Here is a 21,892-nt window from a genome sequence, read left to right as displayed (position 1 = left end):
TCACTGCTATTTGGATTGAAATAGATTGATATGAATGCAACAGTTTATAAAGTGTCAATATTTACAACACACTGGAAATTATGTCCTCTGCAACTATTTATTTTAAAAATTTATTCATTCATTTTTTTGGCTGCGTTGGGTCTCTCTAGTTGTGGCGAGTCGGAGGCTACTCTTCGTTGCAGTGTGTGGGCTTCTCAATGCAGTGGCTTCTCTTCTTGCAGAGCACGGGCTCTAGAGCGCAGGCTCAGTAATTGTGGCACACGTGCTTAGTTGCTCCGTGGCATGTGGGATCTTCCTAGACCAGGGCTCAAACCCATGTCCCCTGCATTGGCAGGCAGATTCTTAACCCCTGCGCCACCAGGGAAGTCCTGTCCTCTTCAACTATTTAAATTTATCATGAAATACTTCAGATGTCAACTAAAAATGTCAGGGGGAAATACATTTTCAAAATTCTTTTAGGGAGTACTGCAAAAGGACAGGACCAGTGACTTTTTTGGACAACAGCCCATTTCAGTGGAGTAGTTGACTGCACATATTCTCAAACCAGACCATCTAGGTTGAAATTATGTCCTCCTTTTGATATGTTTTTGGGAAATTTTTTTTTTTTAATCAAAGTATAGTTTACACATAGAAGTGCACATGTTTTTACAACCTGAAACACATTCATGCAATCAGCACTTAGATCAGGAAATAGAAGAGTACCAGCACCCCAGAAGTTCCCCTCTTGCTTGGGTAAATTTCTTAGTGTCTCTCTGCTTCTGATCCCTCATCTTTAAAATGGGGATAATAATACTGACCCCATACAGTTGCTGTAAAGAGTTGATGAACTAATATCTTCAGGGCAGTCAGCACGGTGTCCCCCAACACAGGGTGAGTGCTATGGGAGTGGTGGCTGTCGTCGTGATTCCCTGTGGCCACCAAGCCAGCGCCTCTCTGCTTCCCTTCACCCCAGCCTGGCTAAAAGCCCCCTCTTCGGGGGACTCCTGAACATGCTGAATCCACCTTCAGGTCCCCAACACACAGCTCCTCGGGAGAGGGACTTGGAGAAGATCACAGCTGTCAGTTACAGCACAATCAAGGACCTGATGACCCTACGTAAGTTACACACCCAGCCCAACATGAAGTGTGCAGACTTTATTAGCTCTGAGACACTCCATTGTCCACTAGGGTCCCAAAGGTCATCACAGAACCTTTGGGGGCAGGGTGGCTGAGGGCTGGAGTTCTGTCCCTGATGTGTCCACTACAGAGGACACTTTCATCTCCAGCTGGTTCACAAGCTCTCGGCGGGAGGTCTTGACCAACCTTGGGGGCTGGCTGGGTGGTGGGGGAGAGTTCTGAGCTGGGAGGTGATCGTACTTGGCACAGAGCAAGGCTCTCACACAGTAGATCAGAAAGGTCTCTGTTCTTCACTGAGCCCTCTGTCCCATAAGCTACCTCTACACCTGAGGCTCACCCACCCTCCACCAGGCCTGCTGTCTAAAGAGAGAGCTGCGGGAGGCTGGGAGAAGTCCTGAGCCTCTTCGCCCAAGCCATCTTGGGTCACCTGGATTGGCAGTTTGTAGCTACTCTAGGTAAATGGTTTTCAGTTTACAGGCTGTCTGCCTCCCCCAAATCCTTAACTGTCACCTCACCCACCTTCAGTTCCTTCCTGGTGTCTCTTATCTTGGGGTACAGTGGCTCTAGCTCCTCACAAATCCAGGATCTGAGCCATGTCTCTGGAATTCCAGCTATTTGGGGACAGAGCTGAGGTGTTCAGGGAGTGAGGGAAAGCGAGGACCACAGACAAGTCCCTGTACCTCCAGGGGATGCAGAGGTGAGGCCAGGGGTGACAGGAGCCCCTCAGGCTGCTTCTGTTCCGAGGACAGTGTTGCAGTTTTGTCCATTTCTGTGGCTGGGGCCAGCATCCTGGAGGAGGAATTCCCGAGCTTCGGCCTCCATTCGTCCAGGTCACCATAACTGGGGGCCTGGGAGGGGCAAGAAAGAGGGAGGCATCAGTACGGGCAGCCTCCCCAGGCCACCCTGACTTCAGCGATGGGAAGTGGCAGGAGCTGTGTCCTGCTGCCCTTGCCCCAGATGTGGCATCCCTGGTCACAATCTGGGCTCTGTCACCGCCTGTCCAGCCCGCCTGTCATGACTCAGACCATAAAGGAGGACAGCAAAAGTCATAGCTGCTCTTGGACCACAAAGGCCCTGGGCTGGATGCCCACTGAGACCAAGTTAAGGGCGGGGGAAGACACGCAGCTGCCTCCAGGCAAGCCCCCCGGGGATCTCCTCCACCGCTTACCTGTGCAGGGGGCAGATCGCCCTGGGGTAGTCTAGTTCCTGGACTCTGAGTCGCTGAGGTTGCAGGAGACAAGGTCAGGTCATTGGAGGCAGGGGCTCCCAGAATGTAGCCAGTGTGGTCCTGGGGCGGGGGCTGCTGAAGGAGCTGCAGGATGCGGCTGAGGTCTGAGGACATGCGTGATTCCAGCCTGCCAGGCAGAACCCCACAGTCAGAGTCAGGGTCAGGGCTGGGGCTGGCAAAAGCAGTTGAGGTCCTGAGGGCAGCTCTCGATTTTGTAGCCTGCATGCTGTCCCTGCTATTTCCCTGCTATAATCCACAGCCCCTGCCCAAATTCCCCTTAGCACATCCCTGACTCTGATAATAACAGTGATCAGGCATGGATCATTTAGTCCTCATAATGAAGTTTTTTTTGGCAGGGGGGTGGGTAACCAAATTACTTTATTTGACATGATGGTACTATGGAAAGAACTTAAGTAGATGTTTTGGTGCACCTTAGGAAAGGTGAAGGTAACCCAAACGTGCATGCACTGCCTTGGTGACCAGGGAAGTCACCCCCGTGGCTACAAGAAGCCAGCCTAAGGCTTAGCTCTCCTTAACACTGTTTCCCAGAGGGTGCCTGTCAAAGAGATACTCTGGCCTCATAATGAAGCTTGACGTGGGTATTCTGGTTATCCCCATTTCACAAAAGGGAAAACTGAGGCTCAGAGTGGTTAAGTAACTTGTCCACAGTATTGCTGGTAAGTTGCAGAGACAGGATTTGAACCCAGGACTATAGTGCCCCTAAGCCCTCCCTCTGCCACCACAGCCCTGCCATCCACAGGTCACACCCCCTTTCCAAGAGCCCGCGGAATTTGTTTCTGCATGAGGTTATGCCCCTCTCCCCAGAAGTCCTCCTTGGCATGCTCCAGGGTTTGCTGGGACAAGCCATCCAAGGAATTGCACTTAGCGACAGGGATGGGGAGGTCTGCAGCTAAATGGGGCTGGCCATTCTCAAACCCATGGGGCACCCAGCGATGTCCCTGAGGCACCAGGAGGGGGCACCCGTGCCTAGCCTGCCACTGGGCCTGCCCTCTGTGGCTGCCCCCATCCGTGGCCCACAGGTCACTCACCTGTTCATCTGGGCCTGGAGCTGCTCTAGCCTGGAGCCTAGCTCCCGAGGCCAGCAGTCTGGGTCTCCCTGAGGGTTTGGGGTGCTCTGACTTGGCCTGGGGGGCACTTGCTGCAGCAACTCAGGCCAGCGGCCAGATGCATTTGAGATGCTCAGGGAAGGGGCTGCACCTGCACAGGGGGAAAGGGAAACTTGAGCTTCGGTTCAGCCGGTTCCATGGGCCTGACCTTCTTGAGCTGAGCCCGGGCCCCTCCCCCTACCTGCCATGGGAACACAGGGTGGGAGGAGTGGATCTCCTTACCTGGGTGCCCTGAAGTACGAGGTCCTGCCCCCATAGAGGCCTGGCTTCTGGGACCCAGAAGGCTGTAGCCCTGGGAGGGGGGCTGGGGCCCCAGCCTGGCGGGGGTGGGTGGCTGGCTGGGTGGGAACGTCCAGCCCTGGCCTCACTGTCCAGGGAGCTGCCGCCCAGAAGTGCCCTTGGTGCCTTGATGTGGAGCCCCAGGGGGCTGGCCGGTATCTACCCCTGAGGGCAGCCCTCACTCAGGCTCTGAGGACACAGGGGGAGGAAGGGTACGAGGGCCTCCCGGCACTGAGCCTAGGGAGGGAGCCCCTCTCCACTCACTGAGGGGACTGGGGAGGCCTCTCCCAGGGGAGGCAGGTTGGGGAGGATCTGAGAAGGGGTTAGGAGGCTGGGCAGGGGCTTCGGGCTAGGGAGGGGCAGACACTGGTGGGGGCTGGCTTTGCTCACCTGACTGGTTGTCACGGAGGAAGAAGCCTCGGTGGTCCCGGCTGCCTGGGGCCTGTTGGGGTGATGACTGGAGACCCCCGCCTGCCTTGTGGAGAACGAGAGCATCAAGTAACAGGGACCAAAGCCAGGACAGGGCCTCTTTGCCCTCCCCTCCCCCTCCCCCTGTGGCCCTGTGGCCACTGGGTGAAAAAGTGGTGACATGTGGCTGGGCTCCCTGACTGTGCTCCGGCAGCTCCTCTCCTGTGTGTGTGGGTAGGAGACGCACAGGGGCTTGGAGACGTGCAGACCCCCCCAGAGTCTCGCGAGAGGCCGCCTTGAGCAGCAAGGTTGGGGTCGAGGGAGACGGGGGACTGTTCTTCTCCCTTTTTCCCCCAACGCTCTGGTGTCCCCGCCTTCAGCGTGGGCCAATGGGGCGATTTCCTCTGAGGAGATGGGGTCTGGAAGTCCCAGTCCATTCAGGGGGTGCCTTCAGCAGCACCCCTGGCAGCCCACCTTCCTGGCACCATGAGACTTGGGGGTACCCAGGGGCTACAGATATCCCAGGCCGTGGGGACCGCATCCCTCTTGCCCTGGGGTCCAGCCACTGAGCACTTGGGCCACCTGATGGCTCCTGGCTGCTGGACCTCCCCCAAGGAGGGTCTTTACAAGGTGTCCCCTAGACAGACCAGGTGGGAAGGCGGGGGACAGCAGAGGGCAGAGGGTGGGCAGGGCCGTCCAGAGCATGTAAACCTGCCTCAGCACCACCTCCAGAAGCTGGGTGTGGGGCTGGGCCAGCAGGACCCCTCCTCCTGACACCGGGGGTGGGGGGCTCAGCATCGGGGCCTCAGCTGCTGCTGCCCCTGCCGGGTGTGCCTGCCCCCGCCTTCCCACTAGCTGGTTCCAGACCCGCTCCTCCATACAGACCCTTCCGGGCACTTCCACTCCATACTGGCTGCCCCACACCTTGGCAACCCTGAGCTCCACAAATATTTGGTCTCCCCGCACACCCTTGAGACTTCCTTGGTTATTTAACTATGCAGCTCTTTCTTTTTCCTGAGTTATTATAATTTCCTCCACTGAGTGATAAACTTGAGAGGAGAGACTGCTCTATTACTGTTTATACCCCTGGGACCTGGCACCGTGAGTTCTTGGATGGCAGACACCACCGCCCCCGCCCTGCACCACCACCCCCTTGCAGCTTGGTAGGATGTGGTGGGAAAAGCCCGGGCTATGGAGATGCACAAACTTGAGTCCCATTTTGGCTGCGCCATTGACTATAGGGCTTACTGTATGGCTGTGTGGCTTTGGTCATTTGTCCGCTATGACCGTCAGTTTCCTCATCTGGAAAATGGGGATAATAACACCACTTGCAAGAAGACTAAATGAGACCATGTAAAAGGAGCCCAGCGCTTACCACATAGTTGGTGCTCGATAATTGGTAGCTACTTTCATATTTAGCATGATGTTGGCCATGGTAGGCACAGAAGAAATTATGGCAAAGGATGCAGGAGGGGGTTGAAAGGAAGGCAAGTGGCCAGATGGGTCCCTTTAGGCCAGGCAGGCCAAGCTCTCAGCCGGCTGACTGGCCATTGCCCATTACCAGCTGGCCGAGGGCCACCCCCCACCCAGCCTATCCAGCCCGGACTCACATCCCGCAGGTTGAAGGTGACTTCCAGCTTACTCCAGAAGCTGTCTGCGAAGGCGGGGTACATGTCCAGCACCTCCAGCAGGTCTGCCCGCTGGATCTTGTGCAGGTCACAGTAGGTCAGGGCCCGTACGTCTGCACTGGACTTGCCCGGCCGGGCATGGAGGCTAACGGGCTCCCCAAAGATGTCATTCTTTCCTGCCAGCCAGAGGGGCGGGGTCGTTCTAGGGCCTGGCTCCAAGCTCTCTTCTGAGGAGCCTCCCTGAGGACCTCTTAACCATGACCTCACCCCACTTCAGGGATCCTTCTGGGCTGGGGCCTGGGAACAAGGTTGGATGTGCTGGCTGAGGGGTGCTGCAGAGACCCCTCCCACCCCAGCATGTGGGGCCCCTGGCTATCTCCAGGCCCCTCGGGACCATCCTCTATTAGACTCCCCACTCCTGTTTCCCACTTTCTTTGGAACTGCCCCTACCACCCCCACCCAGGGGACAGTGGGCAGTAGGGACCCTAGAGGCTCCCTGCTTAATCTCTTCTCCGGGCTGCCGCAGTGCTGCAGAGTGGACGGGACCCAGGGTCAGGAGTAGTACCCAGCTCCCCAGGGGAGGGCCTGAGGCTTCTCTCTCTTCGTGTTCCCGCTCCCTTTGTGGGGCCAAGTGACCAGCATGGGCCCAGCAGAGGAAGCCTGGGGAAGTCACTTCCTCTCTCTGGACCCCAGTGTCCTCATCTCTAAAATGGGTATAACCATATCTGCCTTGTCTACCCCCCTGGGCTGTCCAGAGAAGCAGATGTGATGCTTGAGGAAGCGGCTCGAATAGCAAGACGCACCAGACAGGTGGATGCAAGGCCCTGGGAGGGACGGATGTCACAGGGTGGACAGGGGCTGGATACAGGGGCACGTGGTGAGGGTGTCGGGCCCTTCTGGTGCCAGATACCATGCTAGCCACAGCACGTAAACATGAATAAGACGCTGTCCCATGCACAAGGAGCCCCCCAAAATCCAGAGAGACAGATTACAAAGTGATCTCTAGAGCCTTAGAACAGGGAAGAGCCAAGAGCAATGGGGCTACGGGGGAGGGAGAGGCTCGTTCCACCAGGAGTGGCTGGGAGCAGGGAAGAGGGGGGCATACAGAGCAAGTGAAGTCGGGGGGGGCTGTGTTGTGAGACTCTAGGAGGACTGGAAAAGGGCAATGGGGTGGAGGAAGCAGCATGTGGTCCGTGCGGCAAAGTCAGGGCTGTGGGCAGAAAGCCCAGGGCCAGGGTGCCAGGGACCATGATTACTTGGATGGCCACTCCCCACAGGAAAGTCCAGCCCCCCAGCCTGGCCATACCACACAAGAGGTGCTAATCGCTTGCACAATGATGGACAGAGGCCAAGACATATGCCCCAAGAGAACCGGATAAAAGGTCATTTACAGAGGAAGGGACTGAGACTTGGAGAAGGAAGGGACCCTCCGGGGTCACAATGAAACCCAAGAAGCTGGAAATCTGGGCAACATTATAAAGTGATGGTTTTCCAGTAGATGAAGGATTACGACCTAATGTCCATTTCCACTCAGGACAAAATGAGAGGAGTTCATGTCTCTAAATAAAACTTAAATTGGACTGGCTTCTTAATTATTAATAAAAATTATTCTCTCTCCCACATGGATGGCACTTCTAAGCTTGGCTGAGACTGAGGGAAGGGCTCATAGAGGAGCCCGTGCTTGAGCTCAGCATTAAGGATGACTGGGGTCTGCCAGGCAGGGGTGCAAGACAGGTGCTCTGAGCAGAGTGGCAGCAAGTGCAAAGGCACTGAGGTGTGACAGATGGGCAGGTTTCGAGAACTAACTAGTTTGTATGGCTGGAGCGTGAACTACTAGGGGGGAGGCTGGCAGGACTTAAGGTGGCCACAATGGGGAGGGCTGTGCATGCCATGCACAGGGGTTTACATTTGTCCCATGGGTCATGGGACCCATGGAAGGATTTTGAGCAAAAGAGGAGTATGCCAGATGTGAATTTCAGGTCACTGGCAGAAGGCGGAAGATGGAGTATGGCAGTAGACCAGATTCAGGGCCACGGGAAAGGAGCTCCTGACACCTGCCCAGGAAGGACACAATCAGGGGTGGACCCAGGCAGGGACAAGTAGACAGGTATGGGACAGAGAGATTAATGCGGGGAACAGACAGGGCTCCGTGGCTGCCTGGATGGTGGCAGTGGGGCAGAAAGGAGGAGGGTGCTTCCTTGGTTGACTCCCAGGTCTCTGGCCCAGGCAACGGAAGGTTCACACTGATGGGGATGCCGACAGAGCTGCCTTTGAGGGCAGATGATTTCAGACTGAGATATGCTGTTTGGTCTGCCTATGGAATATAAGGGTGGCCATGCCCAAGAACACATGGAGTAGTCCAGTCTAAGGAGAGATTGGGGCCCGGACACAGTTCTGGGGGTCCTTGTGGCATAGGTGAGGCTGAGATCACGGGAGCAAGGAGCTGGCCCAGGTGAGGATGCAATGGGAGAAGAGAGTGAGCACCACACTTGGAGAACACCGGCCGAGGGCAGGCCAGAGGGAGAGGACTGGGTGGAGGGGTTAGAGTAGATCCCGGCCATGGCGAGCAGGGGAGGGTGAGGCTGACGGCCTGGGCAGGGACTTGGGGCGGGCTGAAGGCAGGGGGAAGGCAAGGAAGACGAGCATCATCTCAGACAGCTGCAGTGACCTGCCCAACGTAAGCGGCAGGGGCTGTGTGTGCCCCAAATCTGTCCCCTGTCCAATGCTCGTATCCTTCCTCCGAAGTGTCCAGCTGTCCCTGCAGCTGCACCGAGACTGGGGACCCCCCTCCATCCGAGGCAAACCCTCGCCCTCTCACCCTGAGCTTCCCAAGGGTGGGAGAAGGTCAGAAGCTGCCTGGACTTCCAAGTCAGCCCCGTAGCCCTGGAATCCCTGCTTGTCCACCCACCAGACGTCTCTGAGCATCAGCTTCCCTATCAGGAAAATGGGGCCTGCGGCAGAGGTTAGTTTTAAGGCTTGAGTGAGCTGGGTGTAAAGCTCCCCCGTGGCACACGCTCTGCACATGGCAGGTCAGCAGAAGGGGCCACCGTCATCATTGGGAATGGCCTGGTCCAGGCAGGGCACCCCACACGCCGGCCTAGCCCTCCCCGCCAGACGCACCGAGGATGGCCACCACTACGTCGTCGCGCAGGATCTCGATGGAGCCGCGGGAGATGAAGTAGAGCGTGGAGAGCACGTCGCCGAGGTGCACCAGAGTGTCCCCGGGTGGCGCATGCGTCGTCTTGAACTTGACGGCGAGCGCGCGCAGGCAGCCCTTGCTGGCGCCGTGGAAGGCCGGGCAGTGCTGCAGCAGCGCGCGGTGCAGGTGCAGGCAGATGTCGGCCTGCAGGCACTCGGGGAAGCCCTTCAGCACCTGCGAGAAGGGCGGTCGCGTCCAGCGGGGCGCGGCCGGGGCGGGGGTGGGGCTGGGGGAACGGGTGGGGAGGGCTCTGGGGGCGCCCTGCGCCCGCGGGACTTTGGCCTCCCTCGGGGAGTTAGCCAGAGCTGGGACTTGGGCTAGGTCGCCCGCCCCGCCCCAGGCAGAGCGGCGGGGGCTCACCGCGTTCATGTCGATGCCGTTGGTGTAGGACCAGGCGTGCTGGAAGTACTCCTCGAGGCGCTGCCGCAGCGGGTTGGGAATCTGGTGGAAGCGGATGAACTCCTTGACTCGCAGCATCTGCGTGTGGTAGCGCGCCGTGCCCGAGTACAGGCGCTGGATGATGGCCGACACGTTGCCGAAGATGCTGGCATACATGAGGGCTGGGGCAGGGAGCGGGGGATATGGGCCGGGGGTGGGGTGAGGGGTGAGCTCCTGAGCATCCCCACCAGGCCCAACACCTCAGGGCCTGCTCCAGGACTCTCTCCCTCTCCCTGGGATCCCCCAGCCAGGGACCCCTCTGTCCAGGGCAAAGTCACAAGTGCCCAGGACGGCGCCAGGGCATATGGGGGACAAAGACCCCTGGGCTTCCTGCCCTCCTCCCTCTGCCCTCCCTCTTGGCAGCTTCCTGGGCCCAGAGGCCAAACTCCTGAGAAGAAGAAACTAGGGCAATGAATTTTTTGGGTTCAGATTTGTTTTCTCTTTCAAGTTGTAAAAATATAATAAAGGGAAAACTCTTGGTCTCTTGTTTTCACCCATTTTCCCCTTGTTTTTGTTTTTCTGGGCTTTAACATCTCTAAATACTTCATGGGCGTGGACCTGTGCTAAGAAGGGCCCTGGGCTTGGTTTAATGCTCTGCTGTCACCGTCTTGAAATTCTTAATAATTTTGTTTTAACAAAGGGCTCCACATTTTCATTCTGCACCAGGCCCTGAAAATGATGAAGCTTGTCCTGATCCCTGGTATACAGCAAGGGCTACATGGGTGTTAAATTCTGTGTATAGTTGGCGTACACATATGCAAAAGTTCATTGTGCTGCAAATTTAGGATTTGCCTATCATACACACTCTGTTATATCTCATTACAAAACTGAAACTGGGATTCTATGAGTAAGGCCCGGGACACTCACAGCCGATGAGCATGACGCAGATGGAGAAGACCTTTTCAGAGTTGGTGTTGGGTGAGACGTTGCCGAAGCCCACGCTGGTGAGGCTGCTGAAGGTGAAGTACAGGGCCGTGACATACTTGTCCTGCACCGAGGGGCCCGAGGCTGGGTCGCTGCCATTGTAGTGCTTGCCGAGCTGCGCTCCCAGGCTGTCCAGCCAGCCGATCTTGGGCTCCAGATAGGGCCGCTCCACATTGCCGATGGCGTACCAGATGCAGGCCAGCCAGTGTGCGATGAGCGCAAAGGTGCACATGAGCAGGAAGAGCACGGCTGCCCCGTACTCAGAGTAGCGGTCCAGCTTGCGAGCCACACGCACCAGCCGTAGCAGCCGAGCCGTCTTCAGCAGCCCGATCAGGGTTGTGGTCTGGAGAGGTAGGGAGGGGGCCATGGAGTTGGGGGTCAGCCCTTGAAAGGCTGTGCTTAAGACCACGTTTATTCACTTGCGAATGTGGTCACATAGTCATTCAACAAACACTTACGGAGAGCCTGCTTTGGGCCAGGCTCTTGGCAGTGGGGCACAGTGCAGGGCCTTAGGAGCTCTCAGTGTAGAGTTCAAAATAGCCTTATGTTTGCTCGCACAAAAGTCTACGGGGAGCACAGAGGAAGGGGAGGTCAAGTCTGCAGCGGCAGGGCAGGGAAGGCTTCCTAGAGGAGGTGACACAGGAGCTGAGTCTTGAGAGAGGAGGCTGGGTCTCCAGGCAGACAGGAGGGAGAGGTAAAGGGCACTCCAGGCACAGGGAGCAGCATGAGCAAAGGCATGGAGGTGTGAGAGGGCACAGTCCACGTGGAAAACCAAGGGTGATGCTGAAGCTGGGAGCACAGAGTAGAAGACGGTGGAGGAGTGAGGAGTGAGCCTGGAAGGTGGGCAGGGGCTGCTGCTGTGGCCGCAGGGCCCACAAAGAGCTCGGCTTTTATTCCAAGCCACTGGGGAGCCACTGAAAGTTCCGAAGACTGGGTCAGATAAGGGACAGGGTCAGACAAGTGATTTGAAACTCACTAGGGCCTCTGCGTGCAGGGGCTGAGGCTGGAAGGTATGGGGCTGGGGCAGAGGTGGGTAAGAAGGCCACGTAGTGTGCAGGCAGGGGCAGTGTGGGTGGAAAGTGGGAGGGAGGACTTGGGGATAGATTTGCTGGGAGTGGGTGGTCATGGGAGCAGGTAGTCACGATGGACACCCCGTGCTGGACAGGCTGGGTGACTGGGGCTTGACTGGAACACAAGAGGCAGAGCTGATCTGAGTGGAAAGCTGATCCCAAGAAGGTGGGTCAAAAGGACATAGTGGGACTGGAAGCCACGAGAAGAGAATGAAAATGCCCTCACATCAGCTATGAGAAGCAGAGTGGGCATAGTGGAGGGGCTAGGGCTTAGGAGGGGGTCGGGCTGCATGGAGGGACAGCCTGTGGATTCCTTTTCTAACGCCAGGGTAAGTGTGGTTTAGAAGTCAGCACGAGGGGCTGGGGCACAGGAGTGCCCGTCCCAGAAGGGGCAGGATTCTGGAGCCCAGGGAGGGCGCCCAGGCCTGGGGTGCCCAGCTGCGCCTTCTCCAGGGCTGGGAGATGACAGATGTCTGAGGCCCCCCCTTTCCACCACCACTTGCTTTGGCAAAGGTGCCCAATGCCAGGTACTCTCTGCACCCAGGGCTGGGGCGCAGGGGACGGCCACAGCGGCTGGCCTGAACGGGGTTCGCTCACCTCATCAGAGCCAGTACGGAAGATGAGCAGGTCGAAGGGGATGGCGGCCACCATGTCGATGAGGAACCAGCCCTTGAAGTAGTGGACGGCAATGCGGCGTGGGTGGCTGACCACCTCGTCGTTGGCATTGACGTAGGTGGTGCGGAAGTTGATGACGATGTCCACGACGAACATGATGTCCACGATGAGGTCCACCGTGGTGAGCGGGCTGCAGGTGTAGCCACAGTCCGCGCGCTGAGGCTCGTCCTGGTCGCCGAGCAGGAAGGCGGCCGAGTAGGGCGTGAAGACGGCCGTGTAGATGACCAGCAGCAGGATGAGCCAGTCCCACACGGCCTTGAAGGGGCTGTAGTGCAGGAGGGTCCCGCGGTGGATGCGCGGTGCCTGCAGCTGGTACTCCGGCAGCACGTCCGCACCCAGGGACAGCACCTGGGGGTGGGGACCGTGGGGCGGTCAGCAGGGTGGCCGCCGCTGGTGAGACGGGTCTGGGAGGGGTGCAGATGCAGGGCTGAGGCCTAGGAAGGGAGATGTGGGAGAGGGTGGGCGATCGGGGCTGTGCCGGGGAGAGGGGACGACACGAAGATGGGGTGTGCACGTACGACAGGGCAGGTTCTTAAGGGGACAGGTGTGCTGGAAGTGCAGAGAGAAGGGGGGTCCAGATGAGGGGTGCAGCTCTGTCCCACAGTGACCCCAGGTTTGAAGCTCACAAACTCCCTCCCAAACAGGCCAGCCTGGAGCGGGTGGAGGCTGGGGGAGGGGAGCGGGGAGGGCCAGGCTCAGGCAGATTGAGAGGGTGGTGGGGCGGGGGGCGGGGCATCAGTCCTCTCTGGCGGGTTTGGGAAGTTTCCAGTGGTCAGGTTCCCGATGGGAACAAGTCATCCCCAAAATACCCTCTTCATTCCTGAGGGCCCTGTGGAGCCTGGACCAGTGAGGGCCCTGCCTGGGGCCAACCCTCAGAGCCTCCGTGGAAAGAACCAAATTTGGGGGTGAGTAGCTAATCTGAGCCCTCGACAGGTGCTGTGTGCCGGAAGCCTTGACTACCCCACACGTCCGAGGGGGTTTGGATCATTACATTCAGCCGAACGCCCTTCTGCTCTGGCCCTCTGACCCCCGCCTCCGAGCCTGTGGCCAACACAGGATCACCAGGGCCCAGCCCAACATACCCAGGCTCTGCCCAGCTGCCCAACACAACAAACAGCTGGGGCAGCGGGAAGGCATGCGTTTTGAAGCCAGACCTCCCAGGTTGATCCTGGGTCGGACGTTGCTGTGTGTCTGTCTTGGGGCAAGTTTTTTAACCTCTGTGAGCCTCTATTCCCTCACTGGCAGAAGGGGATGACACAGGACAACAGACTCCACGGGGCTGTTGTGAGTAAATGAGCTGATGCGTCTCAATGGCACATGCCGCTCTACACGATAATTCCTCCTCCCCACTCAACCCACGTCAGACACTGCCCCGACAAGGATGGGGCCTGAGGGGTGTCTCACGGACCACGCCCCACCCCCTGCCTAGCACTACCAGATAGGGCCCTGCCAGTGGTCCTGGTTTAAGAAAATCTACCATGTAAGGTTCTGACCTTGCAAACCAGGTCCATTAGCAGATGGGATCACAGTAAGGAAGATCCACCCAAGGGCTGGTTCCAACCAGACGGTCCCCCATCTGCCACCCAAGGCCCTAGGAGGGGCCACAGTGTCCCCACCCTGTGGTGACCTCCAGCTCAGCCTTGGCCTCGGCTCCTCTTTTGCCTCCCCAGGACGTTTCCTCTAACCCTGCACAGACTCAAACCATCTTTTTCAATTTTCTCCCTGCTCCTTGTAAGCGCCCTGGCCACACAGCTGTCCCCCACTGACTTAGAGCTGCAGATCCCTTGTCCCGCACGTCCGTCTCCTATGCCCCGCACTTAGTCCACACGGGCTCAACTAAAAGGGGCCAAACGAGCACTGAAAGCCTGGCTGTCATGGCCACCTCCACCCTGGCTGCTCAAGACCAGCCAGGATGAAATAGCAGAGCACGGGGAGTACGAGGGAGGTAGTCAGACTTTGGGGGGTGGGGTCCGAGGAAGTGTACATCCTCAGGGCTTCCAGACAGGGGTGCCATCTCCCCCACCACAGACCTCCATAGTCTCCCATTGCCTCTGAGGCCAGCACAAGGCCCTTCCCAGTGGGCCCTCAGGATGTAGGAACTCAGGTGTGGGATCACAGCCCTCTAGGCCCTTTGAGTTCTGGCTGAGGCTGGTGTGACTTCCGTGCTCTGGGCCATGCCAGCCTGAGCTCTGTCAGGCTCCTCCCCACCTTAGGGCCCACAGGCAGTGGGTCAGTAAAGTCAAGAGGGGCTGGGGCATGGGGAAGGGGGCAGGACAGGTTGGGTGCGGGCCGGGACCACGGGCCCCAGCCAGCTCTGTCAGGCTTCACGGGCAACTCTCCAGTCCAACAGCCCCCATGGCCCCTACCACCAACCTGAGGGCCCCGGGGTGTGCAGCTAGGTGGGCTTCCCAGGCCATTGGGCCACCCTGCCTGACCTCCAAGCACCCAGCCCTCAACCTGGGGTCCTTTCCCAGGGTTCCTGTGCTTGGTGAGGGGCTGGGTCACAAGGAGTTTCTACTCCATCTGCTCCGGCACAGACAGTGCTTCAGGTGAAAAGGGGCAGGGAGGCAAAAGAGCTGCTCCCATCCGCTTATGAAGCAAAGTCCCAGGGGAAGCTGGAGTAGGCGCCTACCTCGCCCTGCAGCCCCTTGCCCATCTCTGGCCTAGGCAGCCCTCAGTGCTTCGTGGGGCCAGCACACTCAATGTCAGGTGAGTCCTTAGAGACGGTGCGGTCCAACTCATTCCTTTAGGTCTTTAGGTCTAAAGAATCAGACTCCAGCAGGACAAGAGGCCTGGAGCTCAGACCAGACAGTAGGGGGCTGGGTAGGCCGGCTCCCTCTGCTAGCCCAGCCCCAGAGGAGTCTAGCCCAGGGCCTGAGAAGGGACCCTAGAGCCCCAGCAGAGCCCCGTCCACCCTGTCCTGCAGGCCGCACCTGGGTGACCTTCTCGGTGACGTTCTGGGTCCGCTCTACCACCTTGTGGGGTGCGATGATCTCAATCTCTGTGGTGGAGCCCGAGCGGTGCTTCTCCAGGTTGAATTCCACAAAGTTGAGTGTGAACTGTGGGATCTGGCTGATGGTCCTGTACTTGACCCTGCCCGTGCCAGGTCCCTGTGCACCCGGTCTGCCACGAGAGCCCTCTGAAACCAGGGCTGGGGTCAGAGCAGCCAGGGCTGGGGGACCCACTGCTCTACCTGGTGCTCCCCACCCCTCCCCTGCCACCTGCTCCCCGCCTCACCGGAGCCCAGGAAGCTCTGGGAGAGCAGGCGCTGGGACAGGCTGCGGCTCCCTCGCTTGGCCAAGAGCTGGGCCAGGTCCTCAAAGTTGAGGATGAACATAATGACGGCCCCATCCTCATTCTTCACGGGCACCACGTCCACGAGGCAGCGGAAGCTGGAGGCTGCAAACACCGTGGGGAGCAGGTGTCACTGGAGGGGTCCTCTCCTGCAGAAACCTGGCCTGGGGAAGCTAGGGAGTGAGCTGGGTTAAGGTCAAGTTAAGAACAGCCGTGGGAGGTGAGGAGGCCTGCAGAGTGACCAGAGCTATTGGGCAGAGGGTTGGTGACACTGCCCAGCAGGCGCCCCACTCACAGGGCAGAGGTGGAGAGAGCAGCTAAGCTTCTCATCAGAAGATAATGTAGCATCGGGCCCAAGTCCACACTCAGCCCTCAGCTCAGGGCTTAACCTTGAGGTTCGCTTCTGCTGTAATTAAAGCCGAGCAGATGGGGGTGGATTAAGTGGGGAGGTGAGGTCGGGCATTCTACCCCCATGTCGCTCTGGCTGGCCCTGGGTTCAGCTCCCATATTCCCGTCTCACAAAGATGTCCTGCTCCCGATGCTGGAAGGAACTCACTGTTGAGAACGTACTAAGTGCTGGGCACTGAGCCAGTTGGCACATGAGGCCTCAAGCTCCAGTGGATCCCTGGAGGGCACACACGGACCCCTGTTCCGCTGAGCCTGGGGTTCTGAGGAACTGACTTGCTGGGGCTGGCTGGGGCCCTGGAGCGGGGAGCCCTGGGCTCTCAGTTTGGAGAGGGGAGGGGACTTGTCTGGGGCAAGGACACTGGAATGAAGGCCAGGCTGCTGCTCCAGGCCTGGAAGGGGCCCATGGTCTCAAGGCAGAGGTGCTGGTGCTGGGACTGAGGGTGGGGGCGGGGCAGGCAGGGCAGTGGCCTGGGGTCTGGAGAGGGAGAGGGAGATAGATGGCAGGGTGGGGGCAGGACAGGCCCTCCAGCCACTCTCCCCGCTCTCTCAGGAAGCCCAGACCCAGCCATTGACCCCACTCTTCCTCTTTCTCTGCTCCAGGGTCTCACTCCCCCTCCCATAGGTGAGTGGAACAAAACAAGCTAAAACTCCCCTGTACCCCAGAGTCCAGCCTGTGGGCTGGCTGGATGCCCCATGAGCCCCCTCCATGGTACCCGGTCATCCCATGTCCCTCAGTTCAAAGTGTTGGTGGGTGTCAGGCCCAAGGGTCAGGATGCTAAGGGCAGGGGCCTCAGGTAAAATGACTATCAGAAGGCAGGTTTGTGTCTGTCTCATTTGCCAGCTGCCAGCACCTGTTCCAGGTGTTGTTAACTGAGTGAATGGAAGAATGTATGTAAATGTGAGTGGGTGGGAGTCTAGCTCACAGGATTATTACTACTTTGGGTTCCACTAGAGTCACGCTTCCCCCAGCTGCCCCTCTGGGGTGCTTCCTCACACCATTAGTGCTGGGGTGCAGCCAAGCTGCCCCCATCCTCCCTCCCACTTTCCTTCCTGGGAGCAGGAATCTCCAGGATCAGATTCCCGGACTCCCAGGCACCAGGCGTCAGGCAGCCATCTGCCAGCTGCTGCACTGGGCCCCATGGGAGACATCCACCCCGAGGAGAGGTGACCCGCTTGCCTCTGTGACCCACTCCTGGGCTCACAGCACTGTAGGCCTGCCTCCCAGGCCAGAGCCTGGTACTCTCGTCAGCCCGGGGCATGGCGAGGCTTGGGTACTGGGACCCACCCAGGAAGCCTCCTTGGCCAGTGACCTGAGACACCGCCCCCAAGGCCAGACTATCTCCTCACTCTCTCTGGCACTGCAGAAATCTGTCCTGGGAGCAGGTGCGGAGAGGGCAGAGCTGGGCAGAGGGCAGGGCCTCCAGGCTCTGTGCTGCTAGGGGTTGCCAAGGCCCAGTCTGTACCCACTGATGCTATCTTTGGAAAACTGAGGCTGGGAATGGACCAAAGACCAGCCCATCAGAGCAGTGAGGGCTGGAAAGGGGCCATGCGTGACACCCTATGCCTGACCTTCATGCTTGCTGCCTGTGGGGTGGTGGAGACAGGAGGCTATGAGGATTTGGACGAGTTCAGAGCATTCTTTTCCTGATCCCTAAGCTGTTCTTGCTCATGAGCTCCTGTGTCCGGGTGACCGGAAGTGGGTGAGTGTGGTCACCCTAGGTTGTGCCCAGGAGTGGCAGTGTTCCTGTGCCCTTGCCCGCTCCCTGGACGGGGGGCCACAGGCTGTGCTCATTCTCCCTTCCAGGGACTCCTCCCAGTCACCTCTCTGACCAAGGGCAGCAGGAGCATCTGCCCCCTGGGACACCTCACTGCTCTCCGCTCTTCTCTGTGTCTTGGAGGTGTCCCTTCCTTCGATTTCTTTATAGTCCCCGCCCCTCCCCTGTGAGCCTCCCTGTTGTCTATTGCCCCCATCTCTTTACACACCCCCATCCAGCATGTGGTGAGCCCTCAGGGAGGAGCTGGTGCCACAAAGGCTGCCACTAAGAGGGCGGCTCCATACCGCCTCCCGACTTGGTCTTTCTGACACTCATGGGTGGGTGTAAAGAAAACACTGGGACCTCAGAGCTCAGCCCTTGCCCTATCCTCCTGATCTGGAGCTGAGGACTAGAGGAGCCCCAGGCTTGGGGATGAAGGGACTCTCTGGTTTGGGGTCATCAGAGAAGAGGATCTGGCCAAGGCAGGCAGGGATGGGCCCCTCTGGCAGGTCCCCAGTAGGGGCGCGGGTCGGGGGGGAGATCTGAGGGCTCTCCATCCCTCCTTGCAGACCTTTGTTCATTCTAGTCTTACGGCCATCCCCATGCCTTCCAGCTGTTAGGTTCTTACTTGTCCCAGTGAAGGCAGATGGCGGCAGAGCCAGTTTCTCAGGGGTCTCTGAGCCCTGTCTCATGGGGTAATTTTTGTCAAATGCCCTGGCCTCTTTGAGCCCAACTTTACACAGCTGCACAATGTGGAGATATATGGACATAGACCTTCTACTTTGACTTGGAGAACTGTCAGCGGATTACCCCTTTAGGGGAAAAGAGGACTCTAAATCAGCTAGAATTCTGTCCAGGACCCCTTCCCTTCTCACCTCCCTGGAGTCAGAGGGGGGAAAGAGCGGGGAGAAGAAGTATCCTGAGGAGGGAAGAAATCGCCATTAGGATGCCCTCCGGCAGGACTGTAAGATGTATGTGAATATGATAAAGAACAATCATGCAGTCAGAGTGGGCCATAAGGTGAACATAAGTTATCTGAGCATTACATCCTTCCCTTAGGAGAATGCAGGCCAGGAGGTTCCCCTTTCTGGGTTTCAGGCCAATTTTGGGCAGGTCCAGGTGGTCAAAGTCTTGGACTAAAGGACAGGGAAGGGCTTCGGGTGGGGGTGGGAGTAGACTGGGATTTATGGGGCACCAAGTATTGGGGTAATTTTTTATTTTCACCCAGGGACAACCTCCAAGACTAGGTCTCTAGGGCCCCTCTGATTGCTAGAGGACCCCAGCAGGGTTCTGAAGACCTGAGTCCTGATCTGAGGGTCAAGGCTTGGCCTTGACCTCTACTCCCTGCCCAGGCACATGCAGGGTGCTGAGGAGACCCTAAGAGCTCTGATTTGACATCACTAGGAGTCTGTGGTCAGTCCTCACCCCTCTGGGGCCCAGGTAGGGCTCTGGGGTCAAGGGGAGGGAAAGAGAAGGACTTATTGTCCACTATCATTTCCTGCTGGCCCACCCTGTTCCCCTGGGACCCTTCTCACTCCTTTGACTGTCACCTCCTCTCTGCAATGATGTGAGGAGGTGAGGTCACAGCTTTTAAAAATATTCTGACTTCATTAACCCTGTGAGCGCTGCCAAGCTAAGCCAGGTTCTTCCTAGTCCCCTAATTGCTACCCCATTCACATGGGTGGCAGCAGCAGGGGACAGCCAGAGGTACAGCCAGGACCTGCCCAAGAAGCACCCGGAAGCCCTTAAACACATACACACATGCTCAGGTTCACACTTACACTCATGCTCCACACACACACACACGAGGCCCCTGCTACCTGGCTGTCAGCACCCCTCAGCCCCAGGACCTGCCCTTTACCTGCACTCCCATGATCCTCATGCCTTCTTCCCCAGGGGGGGCCCTCTTCTGAGGCTTCCTTCCCCCAAAGTCCTGCCTCCGAACACAGAGGCTGTTGGGTTCCTTTCTCCCCTCTTGGGATTATTCAGACCAGATATCTCTGAGGGAAGAATGCAGAGATTTGGGGTCCAGTCCCAGTTTGGACCCAAGCAGTAGAATCTTGGCCAAGTCCCTTCTTTTTCTTGGGCCTTGGTTTCTTCATCCATGAAAGGAAGGGATTTATCTAAGCCAGTGGCTCCTAAACTTGGCAGAACACCCAAACTGCCAGGGAGATTTTTACAAATACACCTGCTTTGTCCTCACTCCACACCTCTGAGTCAGCCTCTCTCTAGGGAAGGTGTGTTTTGGAAAACAAGCTCCAGGTAATTCTGATGAAGAACCAGGCTGGGGGCCCATTGATCCAGGTGATTTCAAAGGGACTTTCAGGATCCTAATTCCCACTCCTCTCTTCCCTCCCCTCACGGATCCAGGGAAGCACTGGGGGGAGGGTCTTAAAGGGCTCCATAATTTTTCATCCTCAGCCCCTGACCTATGCTTTTGTTCTGTTTGCAGTAAGCTTGGGCTGGCAATAACATCCCAAACAGGATGAGCCTCCAGGTCATGGCAAACTCCAGATCCTATCTCCCCAGGGAGCTAGGGCTTGGTGAGCCAGGCCCAGCACTCTTTTCAAGCCAGCTGCCCCATGCCTTGCCTGGCCACAGAGGCCTTGAGAGGGTGACTTCTCCCCTAATCCCCAGAGCAGATGGAGATGAGTAAAGGTTAATTTCCATCCCAGCTGCCTGACAGCTGGGGCTGACAGTGACAGAGTGGACAGCCAGGAGACCAGGGACATGGGGGAGGGAGGGTGGTGCGGGAGGCCCTGCATGGGGCCAGGACCAGTTGGTGGCTCAGCCTGGTCCCTGGCCTCTGAAAGGGACCTCAGAAGGCATTTCATCCAGTGTCCATCACTTCACCCTACAGATGAGGAAACAGAGGCCCAGAGAGGAGACAAGATTTATCCAGACCCTTTGGTCCCCTGGGTCAGTGCCCTTCCCATGGCCACTCTGCCTGCACAAGAGAGGGGCCAAGCCTGCCTTGCAGAACCTGTGGCCTGAGGGCACCTCACCATCCTTGCGGTAGTAGAGGATGTCCACCTTGCACTCCTCGGCCCCCAGCAGGGCCTGCGCCAGGCGGGACATGGCACTGCGTGGGGTGTTGGGGCCTGTGAGGAAGTCGCAGGTGCACGGTCTCTGCATCACTTCCACGCGGGAGTAGCCGAAGAGTTCACAGAAGCCATCGTTGCAGTAAATGATGGCGCAGTTCTCCATCTGAGCATTGGCGATCAGGAACTTACGACCTGGGGTGGGAGGTGGGAAGCCCATGGCAACCAGGATCAAGCAGCAGAGAGGGAAAGATCACAGGGACTCTTGGGAGCCGTCAGGGCGGGATCTGGGTGGGGGAGCAGAGTGGTGATCAGAATAGGGTGGGGGGAGGTCAGGTCTGGGGAGGGTGGGAAGGCCAAGGAGGCCAGAGCCATGGGGGAAGGTCAGGGGACTCCTGGGAGTAATGAGGGGGTGGTCAGGAGGGGGAAGCAGGAGAGTGACTAGACAAGTGAGGGAAGGGGAGTCAGGGCTGGGGATTGTGGGAAGACCAGGGCAGGAATGAGTGGGGTCGTGAAGAGGGAGGGAGGCCCAAGGCTTCCCGGAGGCAGGGAAAGGGGTGTGCCCAGACCGGGGCCAGGCCTCGGTGAGCTCCTGGAAAGACCAGAGTGGCTATAGGGTTAGGAGGTGAAAAGGAGGGCGAAAAGGAAACCTCTGAAGGAATTTGGGGGGGGATAGGGGGCGGCTCAAGAGGGAATTGGTACAGTGATAGAAGGGGAGGTCAGGGCTTGGAAGGGGGAAAAAACAGCTCCGGGGTGGACGGGAGCACTGCGCTCTGCCCACGGTGCTGTAGAAGAGGGCGGCATTGGAGGTAAGCGGGGTCTCCCTGGGGGAGGTGGTGTTTCGGGGACATTAAAGAGAAGGGTTTTGCGTTCAGCCTCAGGTACCCCCCCACCCTGCTCTATCTGAAGTTAGTAAAGGGTTCCGGCCACTCCGGCCACCGAACCAGGGCTCCAGATCATGCCCCCACCCGACGCACACACTCACTCTGGCCCTCGAACTTGCGGATGATGGTGTCCAGGTAAGTGTTTTGGGGCGCGACGTGACCCCTGCGGACCGGCATCTTTCAGCTGCGGCCTCTGCCTGGAGCCACCAGCGGCCCGGCTCCCTGCGTCTCCGTCTGTCCTCTGGCTCCGCAGCGTCCGGCTCCGGGCGGGCGCCGCCCCCGGGGAGGGCCGCGGGGCTTCGTGCCCCGCCCGCCCGCCTGCGTCTACCCTCTGCTGCCCTCCCCGGCCCTCCCCCGCCCTCCCCGGCCGGCCGCTCGCCGCGCCTCCTCCCCTCCGCTGCCGCCCGGGAGCTGTCCGC

General features: G+C 58.5%; 1 protein-coding gene across 3 annotated transcripts; it reads right to left on the bottom strand.

Moving 5' to 3' along the window:
- Nucleotides 1-1,727: 1,727 nt before the first annotated feature.
- KCNH6 (potassium voltage-gated channel subfamily H member 6) lies at nucleotides 1,728-21,650 on the bottom strand (the record flags this gene model as incomplete). Of its 3 annotated transcripts, none has more annotated exons than XM_079724641.1 (14): nucleotides 1,728-1,964; nucleotides 2,285-2,471; nucleotides 3,394-3,562; nucleotides 3,694-3,788; nucleotides 4,116-4,225; nucleotides 5,769-5,962; nucleotides 8,907-9,159; nucleotides 9,346-9,545; nucleotides 10,291-10,690; nucleotides 12,015-12,440; nucleotides 15,026-15,231; nucleotides 15,330-15,491; nucleotides 20,554-20,784; nucleotides 21,575-21,650. In XM_079724641.1, 14 exons carry the CDS (start codon nucleotides 21,648-21,650, stop codon nucleotides 1,728-1,730), a joined length of 2,946 nt encoding a protein of 981 aa, XP_079580767.1. The 3 variants fall into 3 exon arrangements, with proteins under 3 accessions (XP_079580767.1, XP_079580769.1, XP_079580768.1); XM_079724643.1 differs by lacking the exon at nucleotides 3,694-3,788 and having other exon boundaries at nucleotides 4,141-4,225; nucleotides 10,291-10,376; nucleotides 10,536-10,690; XM_079724642.1 differs by lacking the exon at nucleotides 3,694-3,788 and having other exon boundaries at nucleotides 4,141-4,225.
- Between the last annotated feature and the right edge of the window lie 242 nt (nucleotides 21,651-21,892).

This window comes from Hyperoodon ampullatus (genome assembly GCF_949752795.1).
Source record: "Hyperoodon ampullatus genome assembly, chromosome: 19".
NCBI classification, from domain to species: domain Eukaryota; kingdom Metazoa; phylum Chordata; class Mammalia; order Artiodactyla; family Ziphiidae; genus Hyperoodon; species Hyperoodon ampullatus.
This window is presented reverse-complemented; position numbering and strand designations above follow the sequence as displayed.